This window comes from Humulus lupulus, chromosome 9, assembly GCF_963169125.1.
Source record: "Humulus lupulus chromosome 9, drHumLupu1.1, whole genome shotgun sequence".
Lineage (NCBI taxonomy): Eukaryota > Viridiplantae > Streptophyta > Magnoliopsida > Rosales > Cannabaceae > Humulus > Humulus lupulus.
Window position 1 is genome coordinate 90,048,276 of NC_084801.1, and position 20,423 is coordinate 90,068,698.

Here is a 20,423-nt window from a genome sequence, read left to right on the forward strand (position 1 = left end):
TAATAAGTTGCAAATTGGCTTGGAGATCTTCGAAAAGTCTTTAATAAATCTCTGATAAAATCGTGCATGCCCCAAGAAACTCCTTATGTGCTTGATCGAGATAGGAAGTGGCAATTTCTCAATAACTTCAATTTTTGCCTTGTCAACCTCAATGCCTTTACTTGATATTTTATGCCCCCAAACAATGGCCTCCTTCACCATGAAATGACATCTTTCCTAGTTGAGGACTATATTAGTTTTTTCACATCTGTTGAGGACTTTAGCCAAATTGCTCAAGCACTCATCATATGAATCACCAAAGACAGAGAAATCGTCAATGAAAACCTCCAAGAATTTCTCTACCATATCACTAAAAATTGCCATCATGCAACTTTGAAAAGTAGCTGGTGCATTACATAACCCGAAAGGCATACTCCTAAAGGCAAAGGTCCCATATGGACAAGTAAAGGTTGTTTTATGTAGATCTTTACGTGCTACAGAAATCTTATTATAATCAGAATATCCATCCAAGAAGCAATAATAGTCCCTTCTAGCCAATCTATCAAGCATTTGGTCCATGAAAGGAAGAGGAAAATGGTCCTTCCGGGTGGCATTATTTAGCTTGCAATAATCCAAGCATATCCTCCACCCAGCCACTGTTCTTGTAGGAATTAATTCATTGTCTTCATTCTGAACGACAGTCATTCTTCCCTTCTTTGGAACACATTGAACTGGACAAACCTAAGAGTTGTCTGAAATTTGATAAATAATACCAGCATCTAGCCATTTAATGATTTCTTTCTTCACAACTTCTTTCATAATTGGACATAGCTTTCTTTGCTCCTTAATAGATCCCTTTTTATCATCTTCTAGCAGAATTTTATGCATGCATAGAGAAGGACTAATCTCCCAAATATTATCTATGGTCCACCCAATAGCTTTCTTGTGTTGCCTCAAAACATCCAGCAATTTTCCTTCTTGTTCAGCACTTAACTCCCCTGAAATTATTACAGGAAGTTTAGATGATGGTCCCATGAATGCATATCTCAAGTGTGATGGTAAAGCTTTCAACTCTAACTTGGGTGGTTCTTCAATAGATGGCTTTGGAACTTTAAAAGCTCGAGATGACAACTCCAAAGGCTCAAATCGAGTTCTAGTTTTCAAACCTTGAGAACTTGCTTCCAACCAAGCTAAGAATTCCTCCTCTTCATCGTCATTTGGCTCATACAACATAGCTATTTCTAAAGGATCGTCATGCTGGCTAGTTTCCAAGAATTTGATGGCTAAAGAATCCACCACCGAGATGAGTGAACAATCTTCTATTTCAGCTAGGTATCTCATGGGCTTAAACACATTAAAGGTAACCTTTTCATCCTGAACTTTCATGGTAAGTTCCCCTTTTTGCACATCAATTAAAGTTGTCCGCGTAGCTATAGAATGGTTGGCACTTCCCTATCCGCTTCATGATGAAGTACAATAAAATTAGCGAGGAATATAAACTTATCCACTCGAACCAAAACATCCTCAATCTTGCCATTGGGATGAGCAAGTGATCTATCTGCCAGTTGCAAAGTTACTATAGTGGGCCTTACTTCTCCAATGCCTAATTGCTTGAAAATTGACATAGACATCAAATTAATGCTCGCCCCCAAGTCACATAAAGCTTTCCCACTATAAGAATTTCCAATGGCGCATGGAATGGTAAAACAACCAGGATCTTTCATTTTAGGTGGCAACTTATCTTGTAAAAAATGTGTTGCACTCTTTAGTTAAGCCCATGGTTTCAAATTCACCCAATCTTCCTTTCTTCGTCAAGATATCTTTCATAAATTTGGCATAACTAGGCATTTTCTCAAGTTCATTCACCAAAGGAATATTAATGTGCAACTGCCTCAAGACATCCAGAAACTTATTAAATTGATTATTTTGTTGTTTATTATGAAAACACTGAGGAAATGGAGGCTACTGAATTTTTGAATTTTCTGGGAAAATTTGCTACGGCAATGTTGCAGCCTCTAGCACAGAGACAACTTTTTGTACACCAGAATCTTCTTGATTTCCTTGAACCCTTGACTGAGTTTGGATTGAAGAGGGCTCTTTTTCATGCACATAACTCTTCTTCAAGGCTTCCAATTCCTTGCCACTAGGCAAGGTGACTACCTTACAATGTTCTATGCTCACATTCCTTGAGTTCTCATTGTCACTTTGCAAGCTACCTGGGGTCTACTTCTTAACTCTATAGCGAGCTGCCCAACTTGGTTCTCCAGTTTCTCAAAGAGACTGCTTGACTCTGAATTATGGCATCTGTTTTAACCATATAAGTGTTATCCTTTAAAATTCAAGAGATGACGTGGTGAATGAGAAAGCGGCACGTGGTATCACAAGTCATGGAAAAAACAAAGTATTGAAAAAGACCGATGAACAAAGATGGATAGGTCCAAGACCTAAATGGAAATCAACCAAGCCTAAACCCCCTTGGGGTGGTTGGCCTGGCCCTAGCCCCCTAGGGGTGGTCGGCCTAACCCCAACCCCTAGGGGTGGTCGGCATAGCATGACCTAAGAACAACATGGGGTGGTCGGCCACCCTATTCGTCATAGGGTGGTCAGCCTAAACTCCCAAATACACTTCACTCGATAAAATTTACGCTTGTTCAAGCTGAAATCAACAAGCCTAGCACCTAGAAGATCAATAGGGCTTAGCACCCAAGCTCTAAAGGGTCATCGAGCCTAGCACCTAAGTCTCATAGACCAACCAAGACTTAGCATTTTCTCGAAGGTTTCAATCCTGCATGGTCAACAACGATCCAGGGAAATGACGAGAAGATCCACGATCTCATAATCATGGGAAGGTGGACACGTATCTCCACTCCTAGTGATCGTGTACCAAACCACGATCCCCAGTCTTGCTAATCATGTAACAGCCCCTGGGTACTATAAATAAAGGACCCAGGGCTTCATTTAGAGGTGGATTTTGGAGGATTTGAGAGACTTTTGGATCGATCATTTGATTAACTTCTGGGCAAATCTGTGACGAGTGAACTCTTCAATTCATCTTTGTAATTGTCAATTGAGTGATTCAATACTACATACTAAGTGGATTAAGTTATTACTGTTCATCAGAGCAGTGCTGAACCACTATAAACTTCTGTGTGTTTTCTTTAGATATTTGTACTCGGTCATATATGTACATTTATATCATTCAAAAGGTGTCGTATATCATACATACGATTGTTGGCCAATTTCACAGGTCAACAATAAGCATCAAGTTTTGACATGAAGGCCTCATTTTTTGCCAAGTGTGTTTTCAACAAAGATTCAAGGGAGTTAGAAGATTCCCTTTGTTGTGGCCTTGGCTGAACATAACCAAGTGGATAAGCTGGCCATGTAGGTACATTGACATTATTAGAGGCAACCCCTTGATTGCTCCATGAAAAGTTGGGGTGTTGCCTCCAAGCCAGATTATAGGAATTTGAATTCACTCCTCTATTATTATTGTTCCCCATGTAACACACTGATGTAAGATTAGATGGGAAATTCTCAAAAGTGTGAGTATCACCACAATAAACAAAAGATACATTCTCAACTTGAGTTATGGGCTATGCTTCAACTGAATCCACACCCATATTTATAGTTTTCAGCATGTTGGAGATGGAAGACACTTGGGCTGCTAATGAGGTAATAGTTTCCAACTCATGAACACCCACTAGCCTTCTATTGCCCGAAGAAGCTCTATTTGTGCACCATTGGTAATTTTTGTCGGCAATTCTTTCAAAAATCTCATAGGCCTCATTATAAGACTTGGCCAAAAGTGCCCCATTATCCGATGCATCTACTACAATCCTTGTATGAGCATTGAGACCATTGTAGAAAGTTTCCATTTGAATACAATGCGGTATACCTTGGTGACGGCATCTCCTTAAAAAATCTTTGAACTACTCCCATGCCTCATAAAGAGATTCCTCATCCTGTTGTTGAAAAAAGGTAGTCTCATTTCAAAGTTTGGCATTTTTATTGGGAGGGAAGTATTTCATCAAGAACCTTTCAGCTAGTTCTTGCCATGTGGTGACCGAATCCGAGGGCAGTGAGTTCAACCATGCTCTTGCCTTTTCCATCAATGAGTAGGAAACAACTTCAATCTCAAGGCATCTTTAGTAACTCCAATTAACTTAAAAGAATCAGTCACCTCCATGAATAAATGAAGATGAAGGTGAGGAGCTTCTGTATGCATATCACTAAACTGACCAACTGTCTAAAACATCTGAAACATTACTGGCTTCAATTCAAAAGGTGGTGCCTGGATGTTTGATCTCACAATGCTCTGATTTAATTCATTGAACAGGGGGACAACGTACGGTCTAATAGCTCTATCCCTGTCACCGGCCACTAATACTGCATTGTGAACCTCATTAGTAGCTGCACCTCTTTGAACTTCTTGAGCTTGTGCTGGTTGTCTACCATCCATCATCACTATTCCCTCTTGATTGGCTTGCTGTCTTCTCCTTTGTCTAAAAGTACGCTCAATTTTTGGGTCAAGAGGGAGTAGCTCAGGGTCTTGATCCCCGTTCATAGATGATTAAACCTGAAATTTTTCAATGATCCACAAAAATCAAAACTGAAACAAAAAATGAATTGCAAAAATATTAAATTTAAAATAATTAATTTCTTTTTATCATTTCCTAACAACAGCGCTGATAACTCTAGGATTTAGAGTTATTTTTATGATCTTTGAACTTGTTTTTAAGTTGAAAAAGAGTAATGGAAGTGTGTTTAATGCGATTTTGTTTAATTTTTATCCTTCTTGTTCTAGGTAGTAAGTCCGTATTAAGAGTTGTTTATTTGGTGTAGTGTTTGTAAATATTTTATGTTAATTTCTGTTCTGTGTTGTTAGGAAAGGAAGCTTAAAATTTCCAAAGGGAATTAAAGGGAGCAGAAGGAAAATGGGGACTGAAATGGGAGCATTGCTGTTTCGATGCTATAGGCCAGTAGCATAGCAATCCTGGGCAGAAGACAGATGACGTGGACCAAAGCCAGCTGTACTTAAGTAACTACCTCAGCACCTATGTGGCATCTATTTTAATGAATTAAGTCAGCTGGCTGAGGTGGCAAGAGAGGGACAAAAGTGGGAAATGGGCTGTCTAATTAGGGTAAGGAAAAAGTACCCTAAAGGAGGGCAGCCAGCCGAAATAGAGGGGAGATACCATTTTGATCACAACAGAGAAAAGAGAGAAGTACAGGAGAATATACACAGAAAAAGGCAGTACCCATAGGAGGAGAGTCACGGTCAAGGAAGGAGGAGGACTTTAGAACCCGATTCTACTTCTTCTCTTTCTTCTATATTTCCTTTTCTGTAGTGTATACTCTTGATTCTATACTTGTGAACTGAATACTTGCTATGGATGAACAATTTCTGTTTTGGATTGTAATTTTCAGTTCAGACATGAACTAATTTCTTTAAGATTTGGGTGGCTATGAACCCTATATGATGAAGTATTAATTCAATGCATGAGTTCAGTAATTTTGCCATTGTTCATTTAAGTGTAATTAATGCTCAATGATTGTTGTTACTGGCCATAATTAACAATTAGCTAACTAGATCTGATTTTGGAAAGAATTTATCTAGTTGAATCCACTTAAATGATGCAAGAGAAATGCCATGTTTAGGTAATTCTTAGTAGTGAAATAGGAATATTTTACTACCTTGTATAACCTGAGATTTGGTGATTAAATACTTGTTTTACAACCTGATTTAATATAGGAATATGTTGAATTAAGTTGTGGAATTATATCAGTGGGTTTTGGAAAAAGCTTACTTGTCTCTTGTGAAATCGGTTAACTCTGTGCTTGATTGCTGAACCATTGCTGAACGATTGCTATAACAACTGGGCAGATTAACATAGGGGGAAATAGCCATCCAGATCTATTTGTTTACATAGATCTTCTCTGAATTTATTTTTTCTGAGTTCTTCATTTTATTTTAGATTAAATTACGTATACCCATTTAATTTCAGATTCATACTCCAATCATGCTCTTAATTTTGTTATCTTATTTTCAGATTGTTCTTTAGTTGATTTTGCATTTATTTAGTTTAAAATCCCTGTGGAGACGATACTCATTTATCACTGTACTACTTGTTGCCGACTACGTATACTTGCGTATTTTTTTTGCTATAATTTTCGCAACAAGTTTTTGGCGCCGTTGCCGGGGACTTTAAAATTAAATTCTGTTTTATCAACTATTTGACAATTTATTTTCATTGTTTTTAACCTTGTTGGTTCGGGTTGTGCAATCTCAGGTACCTACAGTGTATGAACCAGCAAGAGGACAGTGAACTTGCTCCTATTGACCCCGAGATCGAACGAACTTTCAGAAAAAGGAGAAAGGATCAAAAGGCTAAAAGCCGAGGCACTATGGCTGAACGTGTTGATGATGAGGGGGATGGCCAGCAAGTCACTAATCCCATTGTTTTGGCGGATGACAGAGCCAGAGCAATACGGGAATACGCTGCCCCTATGTTTAATGAGCTAAATCCAGGAATTGTGAGGCCAGAAATACAAGCAGCTCAATTCGAGCTCAAGCCAGTGATGTTTCAAATGCTCCAAACTGTGGGGCAGTTCAGCGGGATGCCAACGGAGGATCCTCATCTCCACCTTCGTTCATTCTTGGAAGTGAGCGATTCCTTTAAGCTTCAAGGAGCAAGTTCCAGCAGTGTACCAGCACAAGGGAAGCAAGCTTATCCACCAGGTTTTTCTCAGCAGCCAAGGGCTCCACAACCGCAACACCCTCAAGGCTCTCAATCCAATTCTTTGGAGAGTCTAATGAGGGACTATATGGCAAAGAATGATGCAGTGATACAAAGTCAGGCAGCATCCCTTCGTAATCTTGAAATGCAGCTGGGACAATTAGCCAATGATCTGAAAAATAGGCCTCAAGGTTCTTTGCCTAGTGACACGGAGAATCCAAGGAGGGATGGGAAGGAACATTGCAAGGCTATCAATCTAAGGAGTGGAAAAATTCTGGAAAATTCTGAGAAGGAAATAAAGGGCAGTGGGGAGCCCACTTCAATCCAAACTGAAGGTGAATCTAGTAGAAAACCAGCAAAAGAAGTTACTGAAACTGGCCCAGTTGATACAGCATCGGGTCAGCAATCTGTTCCAGTGAAATCTGCACCAAAGCCACCCCCACCATTTCCTCAGCGATTTCGTAAACAGCAGCAAGATGGGCAGTTCAGGAAGTTTCTGGATGTGTTAAAGCAGCTTCATATTAACATTCCCTTGGTGGAAGCCTTGGAGCAAATGCCAAACTATGTCAAATTTTTGAAAGATATTTTGACGAAAAAGAGAAGGCTGGGGGAGTTCGAAACTGTTGCTCTTACAGAGGGTTGCAGCGCTATGCTGAAGAGTAAAATCCCTCCAAAATTGAAGGACCCTGGCAGTTTTACGATCCCTTGTTCTATTGGGGGACGGGATGTTGGAAGGGCATTGTGTGATTTGGGCGCTAGCATTAATCTTATGCCGATGTCGATTTTTAAGAAGCTTGGTATTGGTGAAGCGAGGCCTACAACTGTTACATTGCAGCTGGCGGATAGATCTATGGCCCATCCTGAAGGAAAAATTGAGGATGTTTTAGTGCAGGTTGACAAATTTATTTTCCCAGCCGACTTTATTATCTTGGATTATGAAGCTGACAGAGAAGTGCCAATTATATTGGGGCGGCCGTTCCTTGCTACGGGGCGAACATTAATTGATGTACAGAATGGGGAACTCACTATGAGAGTCAATGATCAGCAAGTTACATTCAGTGTATTCAAGGCTATGAAATTTCCTGATGAAATCGAAGAATGTTCAAGTGTGGATGTGATTGAGACGCTTGTGGCTGAGCAGTTTAATACGAAGGTTGATATGGCTGAGTTGGGAGTTCAGATTTTTGAAGATTCTGAAGATTCTAGCAGCGAAGAAGAACCTCAAGTTACTTGGGTAGACTCATGTAAACCAGCCAGAAAATTCAGTAAATATTTTGAAGCATTAAATCTGCCTGAAGGACATTTTAAGCCGCCAAAACCGTCCATTCAAGAACCACCTCAATTAGAATTAAAGCCGCTGCCCAGCCATTTAAAATATGCTTATTTGGGGGACAATGACACACTTCCAGTAATTATCTCTTCCTGTTTAGAGGCTGATGCTGAGGGGTCTTTGTTGGAGTTATTGAGAAGACATAAGAAGGCTATCGGCTGGACTATGGCTGATATACAAGGAATTAGCCCAGCTTTGTGCATGCATAAAATCTTGTTGGAATCTGGCTGTAGCAACTCTGTGGAGCAGCAAAGGAGGTTAAATCCAGTGATGAAAGATGTAGTCCGAAAAGAAGTAATCAAGTGGCTAGACTATGGTATTATCTACCCTATTTCAGACAGCTCATGGGTAAGCCCAGTGCAGTGCGTGCCTAAAAAGGGAGGGGTTACAGTGGTGACAAATGATAACAACGAGTTGATTCCTACTCGAACAGTGACCGGTTGGAGAGTGTGTATGGATTACAGGAAACTTAACAAAGCCACACGGAAGGATCATTTTCCGCTGCCGTTTATTGATCAAATGTTAGACCGCTTGGCTGGGAAAGAATTTTTCTGTTTTCTCGATGGTTATTCAGGTTATAACCATATTTCCATAGCCCCGGAAGACCAGGAGAAAACCACATTCACATGCCCCTACGGGACGTTCGCCTTTAGACGTATGCCATTTGGTTTATGTAACGCACCAGCCACCTTTCAAAGGTGCATGATGGCAATCTTTTCGGACATGGCAGAGAATATTTTGGAGATTTTTATGGATGATTTTTCAGTCTATGGCGATTCTTTTGTGAGCTGTTTAACTAATTTGGAGAAGGTTTTGGCAAGGTGTGAAGAAACCCATTTGGTACTAAATTGGGAAAAGTGCCATTTTATGGTGCAGGAAGGTATCGTGTTGGGTCACAAAGTGTCTAAAAAGGGGATTGAAGTCGATAAGGCAAAGCTGGAAGTGATTGAGAAGTTACCAGCCCCAACTACAGTAAAAGGGATAAGGAGTTTTCTGGGGCACGCTGGTTTCTATAGGCGTTTTATCAAGGACTTCTCCAAGGTGTCCAAGCCGTTGTGTGCGTTGCTGGAACAGAACTGCCCCTTTGATTTCACTGCTGAGTGTCAGGAAGCATTTTTGAAGTTGAAAAAAGCATTAATAACGGCTCCAGTGATTGTGGCTCCTGATTGGTCTTTACCATTTGAACTCATGTGCGACGCCAGCGATTTTGCTATTGGAGCAGTCCTTGGGCAGCGAAGAGGAAAGATTTTCCATTCAATTTATTATGCAAGCAAGACGTTGGTTGATGCTCAAATAAACTACTCCACCACTGAAAAGGAGCTGCTGGCTGTGGTATTTTCCTTCGAGAAATTCAGATCTTACTTAGTGGGCACAAAGGTTATAGTCTACACTGACCATTCAGCAATAAAATATTTAATAGCCAAGAAGGAGTCCAAACCAAGGCTCATTCGCTGGGTCTTATTGCTGCAAGAATTTGATCTTGAAATACGCGACAGGAAGGGTACTGAAAACCAAGTGGCGGATCACTTGTCGCGGCTGGAAACCAGCATTAATAGCAGCGCTACTAGTGAGGTAACACCCCAGATTCACGATTCTTTTCCAGATGAGCAACTGTTGGTTTTAGACCAGGAAAGTGTCCCATGGTACGCCGATGTTGTGAACTATTTAGTAAGTGGAGTACAGCCACCTGACTTCAGCAAACAGCAACTCAAAAAGTTCTTCCACGACATCAGATTTTATTACTGGGATGAACCGTACCTTTACAAGCAGTGCCCCGACCAGATACTGAGGCGTTGTGTGCCTGAAAATGAAGTGTCCAGCATCTTAGAGCACTGCCATTCAGCCCCATATGGTGGCCATTTTGGTGGACAGAGGACAGCAGCTAAAGTGTTCCAATCCAGATATTATTGGCCATCCATTTTTAAAGACGCTCATGAGTTTGCCAAGAAGTGTGACCGCTGTCAGCGTGTAGGCAACATTTCAGCAAGGAATGAGATGCCGTTGAATTGTATTTTGGAGGTGGAACTATTTGACGTCTGGGGAATCGATTTCATGGGGCCATTCCCACAGTCCTTTGGGAACTTATACATTCTGGTGGCTGTTGACTACGTGTCAAAATGGATAGAGGCAGTGGCTAGCCCCACAAATGATGCTAAAGTAGTGATGAAGTTTCTGCATAAGCATGTGTTTACAAGGTTTGGGACTCCGAGGGCTTTGATCAGTGATGAGGGAACCCACTTTGTAAACAAAATATTGGCTGCCTTGCTAGCCAAGTACAGCGTCAAACACAAGATAGCCACAGCCTACCACCCCCAGACTAACGGGCAGGCAGAAATTTCGAATAGAGAGATAAAAGGGATCCTAGAAAAGGTGGTGAACCCAAGCCGCAAGGACTGGTCACAGCGACTGGATGATGCACTTTGGGCGTACAGGACAGCTTTTAAGACTCCTCTAGGCATGTCACCTTATCGCTTAGTCTTCGGGAAGGCGTGTCATCTCCCTGTGGAGTTAGAACATAAGGCATTTTGGGCACTGAAGAAGTTGAATATGGATCTTGTAGTTGCTGGAGAAGCAAGAAAATTGCAGCTAAATGAACTGGCCGAGATGCGGCTATTTGCCTATGAAAATGCCAAGCTGTACAAGGAAAAGACTAAGCGGTGGCATGATCAGAAAATTCAAGAGCGGGTGTTTGAGAAAGGCCAGAAAGTACTGCTGTTTAACTCAAGGTTGAAGTTGTTCCCTGGGAAGCTCAAGTCCCGCTGGTCTGGTCCCTTTACAGTGGCTGAAGTCTACCCTTTCGGAGCTGTTTTAGTTCGAGAAGATCAATCCGGGAGGGAGTTCAAAGTTAATGGGCAGAGGCTGAAGCACTACTGGGGAGGGGAGGTCGACAGAGACAAGACCTCCGTCAGTCTGAAGGATGATTGAAGGAGAAAGACTATGGGTTGCCCTGCATTTCTTGTATCACACTTGGGCAGCCCATGAGTGAAAGAGGCAGTTTGTAATTAAATAATTTATGTAACTAAAGTTTGGGGTGTATTACCCCTTAATAAAAAATAAAAAAAATAAAAAAAAAAGGGAAACAATGAGGGAAGCGGTTAGTCAGAGGTTGGTACAACTGAGAATAGGCTGAGTAGAGACATCTGGGCAGAGGCATTATTTTTTCTGGAAGGGTGGGTTGCTACACCATAGCTACAGCATTTCGCAGGGTCGCAGGAGCATTTTTATGCACTGGGAGCATTTTTCTTCTGATCAACTTTGAGGCCTTTTATGAAGAATAGGACAAGATGGGCACTTTCAGAAGTCAGCATCACATCCCATTCATGGTGTACTTCATATTTATATATATATATTTATATATATATTTCTCTATAAAAAAAAAGCAGCTATATAAAAAAAAAAAAAAAAAGCCAGAGAGAGCAATTCATTATATTAGTTTTTATATTATATTTACTGTATATCTGTCTTTTACTTTTGCTTTTATTCTATCTATATATATATCTATTAGTCAGTCACTTTTATTATATATATATATATTCGTATTTTTCGGTTTATTATATATCTGTTAGTCTATTAGTATATATATATATGTATATGCAGTACACCATCACCACATCTCCCCAACACGCGACCTTCAGCTTACCCACAACCCTGAAACCCCAATCCCAGAAATCCCTCCGCCACCACTCACACTCCACCCTCGTTAAGCCCCCAGCTCTGCCTCACACCACCAAGCCCTCCAATCGCCTTCTCCATCTCGCCTGACAAAGAATCCGCCCCTACAACCCATCTCATCAAGCTCAAGAAAACCCACGGCGACCCCGGACCGAGCACCACCTCACATCACCAGCCACGGCCCTGTGCAGCCAAGTGAGCCATCTCTCTCCAGCGCCCTTGCTCCGTGTATCCTAGTTGAGCACCGCCTCTCTCCGCCAAGGCACTCTCGGTTCAGTGCAGCCATTTGGGGTACTTGTCCTTTCTTCTGATATACATTTGTGACTGTTCCTGCTATTGTTGGGGGTTTTAGTTTCTCTATTCGTGTATATTTTGGGGAGTCGGCCAGTGGATTCTTGGTTACCCGTGTGTACTCTCCTGCTCTGTGCTGTCTCACTCTTGCTGCCAATTGGGTAATTTGCACTCCTACTCTACCACCATGCCGAGGGTCAAGAAGTGTGCGTACAAAGCCCCACGAAAGCCCTTTGTCGAAGTGCCCAAGTTCTACTGTGCGACAGCCGAAACAAAATACCGCACCACCATTTCAAACCGTGGTTTCTATATGGAAAGGGGCGTTATGCATAAAAATACACAGCTTTCCGAGCTGCCCGATTGGATGGCCGATATTATTCGTGACCGGCATTGGGAAATTTTTTGCCAGCCACCCGAACCCGCGCTAATGGAGCTTGTCAAAGAATTCTACGCAAATTTTCTTTCTCATGAGTGGCCTACCGAAATCATTGTACGTGGGGTGGAAGTCCCCTTTTCTGCTGAGGTGATAAATAACTACTTTTCGCTGGATGCGGTCGAGTGTTCCTTCACTGCTTATCGAGGCAAAGTCACCGACGACCTCCTGCAAGATATGATGCCTGCCTTGGCCAAACCTGAGTCCGAATGGGATTTGGACATCCATGGAAATCTTCGTTTCCGTCGCACCGATCTTGACCATGACATGAAATGCTTATACAGTTTTGTCCAAACTTCCTTGTGCCCCACTTCTCATGATTCCACCGTCAGCCGCGACTGCGCTTGGATGCTATTTTGTCTGATAAAAGGCATGCCCATTGATGTTGGCACGGTCTTAGCGCAAGAAATATTCGACTGTGCCCATCGAGGTAGTGGCAAGTTATTCCTGCCCTCCACAGTCACTGCCATCTGCCGGGATGCAGGCGTGCCGGTGTGGCCCGAGGAGGGGCTGCTGCATCCCAAAGGTCCGATTAATTTCGGGCCTGACCGAGCTCCTAAAACTTATCCTGCCTCCGCCTCTTCCTCTAGCAGTGATCCCCTCCTGGAGCGCTTCACCCAATTCGAGCAGATGCAGCAACAAATGCATCTGAGGCAGGAGGAAATGTGTGGCCGACTGCAGTCGTGGTGGTTGTACGAGCAGCAGCGCGATGCCGTCATGGAGCGCTCGCTAAAAAAAGTGACACCCCGAGTGGTTCCCCAATTCCCGCAGTTTCCCCAGCAGATACTCAACCCGTGGACAGCTTCATCGGCTCCGAATGCGGACGTCCCTCACGAGGACTCTGAGTAGAGGGGGTTTCCTTTCCCTTTTGTTTTGTTATTTTCTGTCATTTTACGTTTTTGTGACTGTTCTTAGTTTGTTGTTTGTTTAGGTTGTTTAGTTTCTGTTTTCATTTTGCCTTGTTTTTATGGTGTTGCTTTGTCGTTGTACTTGTGCATGAGAGATAGTGTGATTTAGTCTGGCTTAGTGTCCTGCTCGATGATGAACTTTTCCCATTTCAGTCCATTTGTGTGTTGCCCTGATTTTATTTGTTAAATATGCTTGTTTAGGTGCTAGTGATCTCATTCTTACTTTCTTTTAGTCCCTGGTCAGATGTGTACTTCTGTTTTCCCAATATGCTTTGGATCTCTAGAATAACCAACATCTTGAGAAAGTTTAAGCTTCTAGAATTGGTTAGTGTAATCCTTGAGGCGAAATCCTAGCTAGCTTTACCACTTAGAAATGATCTAGGCCATCTGTGGACGTTTGGGCCTTTCAAGCTTTCCCTTTGTATATTAATTTCCCTTAGTCACCCTTAGTTGAGCTAATTTGCCTATTTTTTTTTCTCTTAATACCTATCATTAATGATACCCCCTGTTTAACTTGTTATTTTTCACTTCCATTAACCAAACCTAGCTGCTGAAACTTATCAAGAACAGATTATTTGCAGTAAGTTTGGGATGAGTGGGGTTAGCTTTTAGCCATGTGGTGAGCTATTCCACGTTTCATTTGTTAGCCATATTGGGGACAATGATGGGATTTAAGTTTGGGGTGTATGGGAATGAGCTCACATAAAAATATTCATATTTCTCTTGCTATATATATATATATATCTTCATAAAAAAAAAAAAAAATCAAAAAAAAAAAAAAAAAGAGAGAGAGAAAGAAGCAGTTTTGAAACTAAGTTTGGGGTGTACAACCCCCTATCCAAGAAAATGTTAGAGGCTTCTTTCTATTGTTCTTGTTGAATTTGGAAATAAAAATAGCAAGAGAATTAGAGCTAAATCAGATTATTCATTGTGGGTTAAAAATACATATTGGGTGAGAGCTTTAAAAAATATATATATATAAAAAAAAAAAAATAATAATAATAAGAGAGGTTCTTGATAAGTTGAGGTGGTTAGGTTGTAAGCCATTAGAAATATTATCTTTTATCCTACCCTAACCTAAGCCTACATTACAAGCCGAGTAAAGTCCTTTTGATCTAGGGGTAAAGCTAGACTACATTAGTGGAGAGGAGTGCAGTAATTCAACCTATGGGAGCAGATAGTTAAACTTGAGGATCAAGAGTAGTTGTTAGAGGAATTCAAAGTGGTGGTGGGAAACTTTTGTACACACTATTGACTGGGTGACTTTAGGGAGGCATTAGTGATTTCTTTAGCACTGAAAATGGGAAATGAGACATATAAAGTCAGGGCATAAGCACTACCAGCACATCATTTCATTCCATTCCACGTTTCTGAGAGCAAATATTTTCACTAAGCCGTATTGGATTATTCAGGACTCTCTCATGTACAAGTCTGTGTCTGTGTTGCTATTTCTGTTTTCTTCATTACTCGAGGACGAGCAATATGCCAAGTTTGGGGTGTTGATAACTCTAGGATTTAGAGTTATTTTTATGATCTTTGAACTTGTTTTTAAGTTGAAAAAGAGTAATGGAAGTGTGTTTAATGCAATTTTGTTTAATTTTTATCCTTCTTGTTCTAGGTAGTAAGTCCGTATTAAGAGTTGTTTATTTGGTGTAGTGTTTGTAAATATTTTATGTTAATTTCTGTTCTGTGTTGTTAGGAAAGGAAGCTTAAAATTTCCAAAGGGAATTAAAGGGAGCAGAAGGAAAATGGGGACTGAAATGGGAGCATTGCTGTTTCGATGCTGTAGGCCAGTAGCATAGCAATCCTGGGCAGAAGACAGATGACGTGGACCAAAGCCAGCTGTACTTAAGTAACTACCTCAGCACCTATGTGGCATCTATTTTAATGAATTAAGTCAGCTGGCTGAGGTGGCAAGAGAGGGACAAAAGTGGGAAATGGGCTGTCTAATTAGGGTAAGGAAAAAGTACCCTAAAGGAGGGCAGCCAGCCGAAATAGAGGGGAGATACCATTTTGATCACAACAGAGAAAAGAGAGAAGTACAGGAGAATATACACAGAAAAAGGCAGTACCCATAGGAGGAGAGTCACGGTCAAGGAAGGAGGAGGACTTTAGAACCCGATTCTACTTCTTCTCTTTCTTCTATATTTCCTTTTCTGTAGTGTATACTCTTGATTCTATACTTGTGAACTGAATACTTGCTATGGATGAACAATTTCTGTTTTGGATTGTAATTTTCAGTTCAGACATGAACTAATTTCTTTAAGATTTGGGTGGCTATGAACCCTATATGATGAAGTATTAATTCAATGCATGAGTTCAGTAATTTTGCCATTGTTCATTTAAGTGTAATTAATGCTCAATGATTGTTGTTACTGGCCATAATTAACAATTAGCTAACTAGATCTGATTTTGGAAAGAATTTATCTAGTTGAATCCACTTAAATGATGCAAGAGAAATGCCATGTTTAGGTAATTCTTAGTAGTGAAATAGGAATATTTTACTACCTTGTATAACCTGAGATTTGGTGATTAAATACTTGTTTTACAACCTGATTTAATATAGGAATATGTTGAATTAAGTTGTGGAATTATATCAGTGGGTTTTGGAAAAAGCTTACTTGTCTCTTGTGAAATCGGTTAACTCTGTGCTTGATTGCTGAACCATTGCTGAACGATTGCTATAACAACTGGGCAGATTAACATAGGGGGAAATAGCCATCCAGATCTATTTGTTTACATAGATCTTCTCTGAATTTATTTTTTCTGAGTTCTTCATTTTATTTTAGATTAAATTACGTATACCCATTTAATTTCAGATTCATACTCCAATCATGCTCTTAATTTTGTTATCTTATTTTCAGATTGTTCTTTAGTTGATTTTGCATTTATTTAGTTTAAAATCCCTGTGGAGACGATACTCATTTATCACTGTACTACTTGTTGCCGACTACGTATACTTGCGTATTTTAATTGCTATAATTTTCGCAACAAGCGCCAAAAACTTGTTGTGTAAATTTACGCAAATAAGATTGTGCAAGTGTACATAGTCGACAACAAGTAATATAATGATAAGTAATATCGTCTCCTCAAGGATTGATTATTTTAATCAATTATTCTAAACTTTAACTAATACAATTCATGAGCGAAAAATATAAAATCAATAAATTGTAAACACTAATTAAAAAGCAAAAATAAAATGCAAATTAATTAAACGACAAACAACTAAATTTAGAACCACAAAGTAATAATGTTATGATGGATAAATGAACTAAAACCTGTAATCCCCCTATTATGCAAGACTTGAAATATTGTTGTGACAATGATGTGAGATTAGATGCAAAAATTCTGGGTATTTCTAAATTGCATAACCCTTTTTCAAGTGCATTTATGCTAGCATGCTCCAAATGAAATTTGCATATGTCTATGCTAAAGAACAACCAATTAAACCACAACCCAATAAATATATGCATGCTAATTATATATATAAACACAATTAAATCAAAATTTTAATTAACAACATGCGTCACTCAATTCCTAAGTCCATTAATCACAATAATTTTCATTGCTATAATTAACTCAATTTCTTACTAAAGTTGATCAAGTAATAGCAAGAGTATTCAATATAAACAATTGAGTGAAAAACATCAAATTCCATTGATTAAAAATAATGTTCGAAGTTTTACATAATAGGGTTCAAACAAAGGTCTTAGCTACTAAAAAATTTAGTTTATATTCAAAAATCTTAAAACTCACTCATTCATGAATTCAGCCATTAAAAACAAAATGGAATTCTAAAGTTTGATAGGAAAGTGAAGAAGAACAAAAAAAATGAGAAATGTGTAATCCAAGATGGTGATGGGGGAAATCTTCTTCTCCTCTTGCTTCCTCCACATGATTCTCCTCTTGTCCTTGCATAGTTTTTTTTTTTTTTGGCTTAAAAAAAAAACTTCTCTATGTAAACCTCCAATGGTGGTTGTACCTCTGCTTTTCAGAATAAGGAATGTGTCTCCAAAAAGAGAAGTTTCATAGGTCATTCAAAACCCCCCTCACGTGATTGAATTTTTCTTCTTTTTGGGCTTGTTTTCTTTTATTAATTGCTTGGACCAGCCCACTCAAAACCCAATCAAGACATAAGATGTTGACTGTATAACATTTTAATCCAAGTGGCTGGATTTTGTCACTTGCTACCAACCCTGTTTTCACCATTCCAATCGTCCAAATAAGTATAATTCATGCACAATTTCCACTTAATTCACTATTAAACATCCAGGGATAAAATTAGATAAACTCGTGCCAAAAATGCACCTAAGCTAGACCCACATCACTATTTTCCAAATGAAATGATAAGTTAAATGAATAAAATAACTCCATATTCATAGAGTTATCATACTTCTACAGTGGTTTGTGTAGAATTAAAGTTGTGCCTAAATAAAAGAAAAAGATAAAAAAAAAATCAAATACCAATTACCAAACAATAACTAAAGCTTTCAACAATTAGTGTCTCTTCTTTCTACGTGTATTATATACATGTACATAACTTAACGAAACATGGGATACATGTGTGTACTAATAATTGAAGGAAAGAAAAGGAGAAGACCAAAAATTATAACGAAATGAATCAAAATATTTCAAAAAGACCCAATTTTTACATTATAAATAACATGAACTCTAGTATAGGGATACATAATGTCATGATATAAATTAGGGTAGGTACTCATTTGATACCTTGTGTTTCTGCAAAGTTTAACTTTGGTATCATCTATTACGAATAATACTCACTTGGTACCTTATAATTACAAAATCATGATAAAATAGTACCCTTAACTCAGTTTTGGTCAATATTTGTTCTTCTAAATGAACAAATTGCCCTTCAAATATGATCAATTAAGTCATTAAAATATTAATTTAAAATGTTTTGTAAAATACTCAAAATATTATTACTTTTACTTATAATTTTGTTAAAAATTCATTTTAAAATTTAAAATATATTTAAACTATTAAAAAAAATTATAATTAATAAAACTAAACCCTAAAATTTTCTAATCTTGTCTCTCTTTCTTCATCTTCTACATATCGCTTTCTCTTCTACTTCCAGGTAGTCGACACCGGAGACATGTGCATCTTGATGGAGACAAAGGTGGCATTAATCGAAATCCTTCGACCTCTTCGTGGCTGCAGACGTCTCGAAACCAGATGCCCAACATCCGTTGTCCGTGCTAAATGACCCGAAGCTTCTGACCATTTGTGATTGCAGGAGTCTGGAACCCATATCTATCTTGATCGTCTGCCTTCCTTACCGATTTGGGTCCAGCCTGTTTGTGGCTACAAACCATGAGCTTCGACGGGTAGTTGCAAACAATGACTTGTTTGTAGTTTCAGACGAAGAGCTTCAATGAGTTGCTATAGGCGATAGCAGTGTGCTTAATGGTTCTGAGATGAAGGAAGCATCGTTGGTGTGGAGATTCTAGGATGCATGAGGGAGGATGATGGGTCAACGCACTTCGGGATCAGGGTGTTAGGATGAGTCACAATGGTGAGCAGAGGTACATTTTTTCTGGGTTTGGGTATAAATTTTTTTCATAATGAGTTCATTTTTGTGTGAAAATCCAAGGCCAATTGTTTTGTTCAAGAACACTGAATATAAATTTATTTTGAATGGTTACACCAATTTTCTTCAAAGTTGCTCTGTTATGTTCATTGACACATATCAAAAAACCATTTTAGATTTTGTTTTGTCTTAGTTAGATTTTTTTTTTTTTTGGATTTGAATGGGTTTGAACTTTTATGGGTTTAGAACTTTGACGAATGGGCGAAGAAAAGTGAGTAATCGTAGAAAGGTGAAGGATGAAGAAAGACTAAATACTTAATTTGTTTTAGTTAATTAAAATATATTTTTAATTTTTTTTTATTAAAAATTATTTTTTAAAAAAATTAAAAGTTTGACGAATGCAAATTTGTCATGTCTTAATATTTTTTTTTAAAAAAAATTGTAATTACTTTATTATTTATAACCGAGGGTAATTTAGTCTTTTCAAAAAATTTGTTGACCAAATTTGAGTGTAGAGTACTATTTTATTCTGATTTTGTAAAGTGAGGGTACCGAACAAGAATTATTGGTAATAGAAGATAGCAAAATGATACTTTGTAAAAATATAGGGTACTAAATGACATTTCACATCGCACACAATTGAAAACAGAGAACCAAAGGGAAAAGAAAAGTTAGAAATCCAATTTAAAAAAGAAAACCTTTGTTGGGTGGAGAAATGACCTCTAAATAGTTAAATTCGTAAAGAGTTTTAGTTGGACAAGACTGCTTTGGCAACAAGGATGGGTTCTTTGGATGGGGAGAGCTTCATCATCACAAATGGATGCTCTAGAAGGCGAGAGGTTTGCTGCAGTGACGAGTCCTCTGGATGGAGAGATGGAGAAATATTCAGTGTTGAGGATGGCTGCTCTTGGTTTTTGAGAAGATGATTTTTAGTGTTGGGTCTTCAAAACTATTCTCCTTTCTTAGCATTTCCACCATTTTCACCAAAGCCCCAACAATCCTAACTCTCCCCCATCAAGTATAAATATATATATATATATTTATATGTATATATGTATAAATAAATTTCAACAACATATACAAAAAATTTAAACCTCATTCATTGATAAAACAGATTAGAAAAATGCATACAAAACCCTATTTTGAACTGACCCAAGGCCACCATCACCTGCAAAGAGCTCCCTCAGCCACCATTAGCGAAGAACTCAACCCATCGTCATGAAGAAGTTGAGCCACCGTCATGAAGAAATTGAGCCACCGTCACCAGCCTATGCCTGTGCTCTGCGCTTCGTCGCCACCAACTCAGGAGGATGAGAGAGATGGAGATGTTTTACAATCAATAAAAATTACTAATTCATGGGGTATATCCATAAGAAGAATCAACATATATTTAACAAAAATTATACAAACAAATAGATATAAGAACTTACCATGAACGAAAAAACTCCCCAAAGACGAAGACTTCAAAACAGGTCTGCCGAGCCCCAATGGTAATTCAAACCCATGAAGCCACCCCATC

At 39.1% G+C, this 20,423-nt stretch overlaps 1 protein-coding gene and 1 non-coding gene across 2 annotated transcripts; one reads left to right on the forward strand and one right to left on the reverse strand.

Annotated features, from left to right (window-relative positions):
- Nucleotides 1-216: 216 nt before the first annotated feature.
- LOC133799864 (uncharacterized) lies at nt 217-1,365 on the reverse strand. Its single transcript, XM_062237852.1, has 2 exons — nt 753-1,365; nt 217-710 (listed from the first exon to the last, which is right to left on the reverse strand). Exons 1-2 carry the CDS (start codon nt 1,363-1,365, stop codon nt 217-219), a joined length of 1,107 nt encoding a protein of 368 aa, XP_062093836.1.
- A 2,508-nt stretch (nt 1,366-3,873) lies between these two features.
- LOC133802687 (small nucleolar RNA R71) lies at nt 3,874-3,980 on the forward strand. The gene has a single exon (XR_009877432.1). It is a non-coding gene; the product is annotated as a small nucleolar RNA R71 (small nucleolar RNA).
- The last annotated feature ends 16,443 nt before the right edge of the window (nt 3,981-20,423 follow it).

What these genes read in the sequence shown, in the direction of transcription:
- LOC133799864 (XM_062237852.1), bottom strand. Translation starts at nt 1,365, where the DNA reads ATGAAAGTTCAGGATGAAAAGGTTACCTTTAATGTGTTTAAGCCCATG. An exon ending in CATTAAATGGCTAGATGCTG is followed by an intron (nt 711 to 752) that starts GTATTATTTATC and finishes AGGTTTGTCCAG; the next exon opens with TTCAATGTGTTCCAAAGAAG.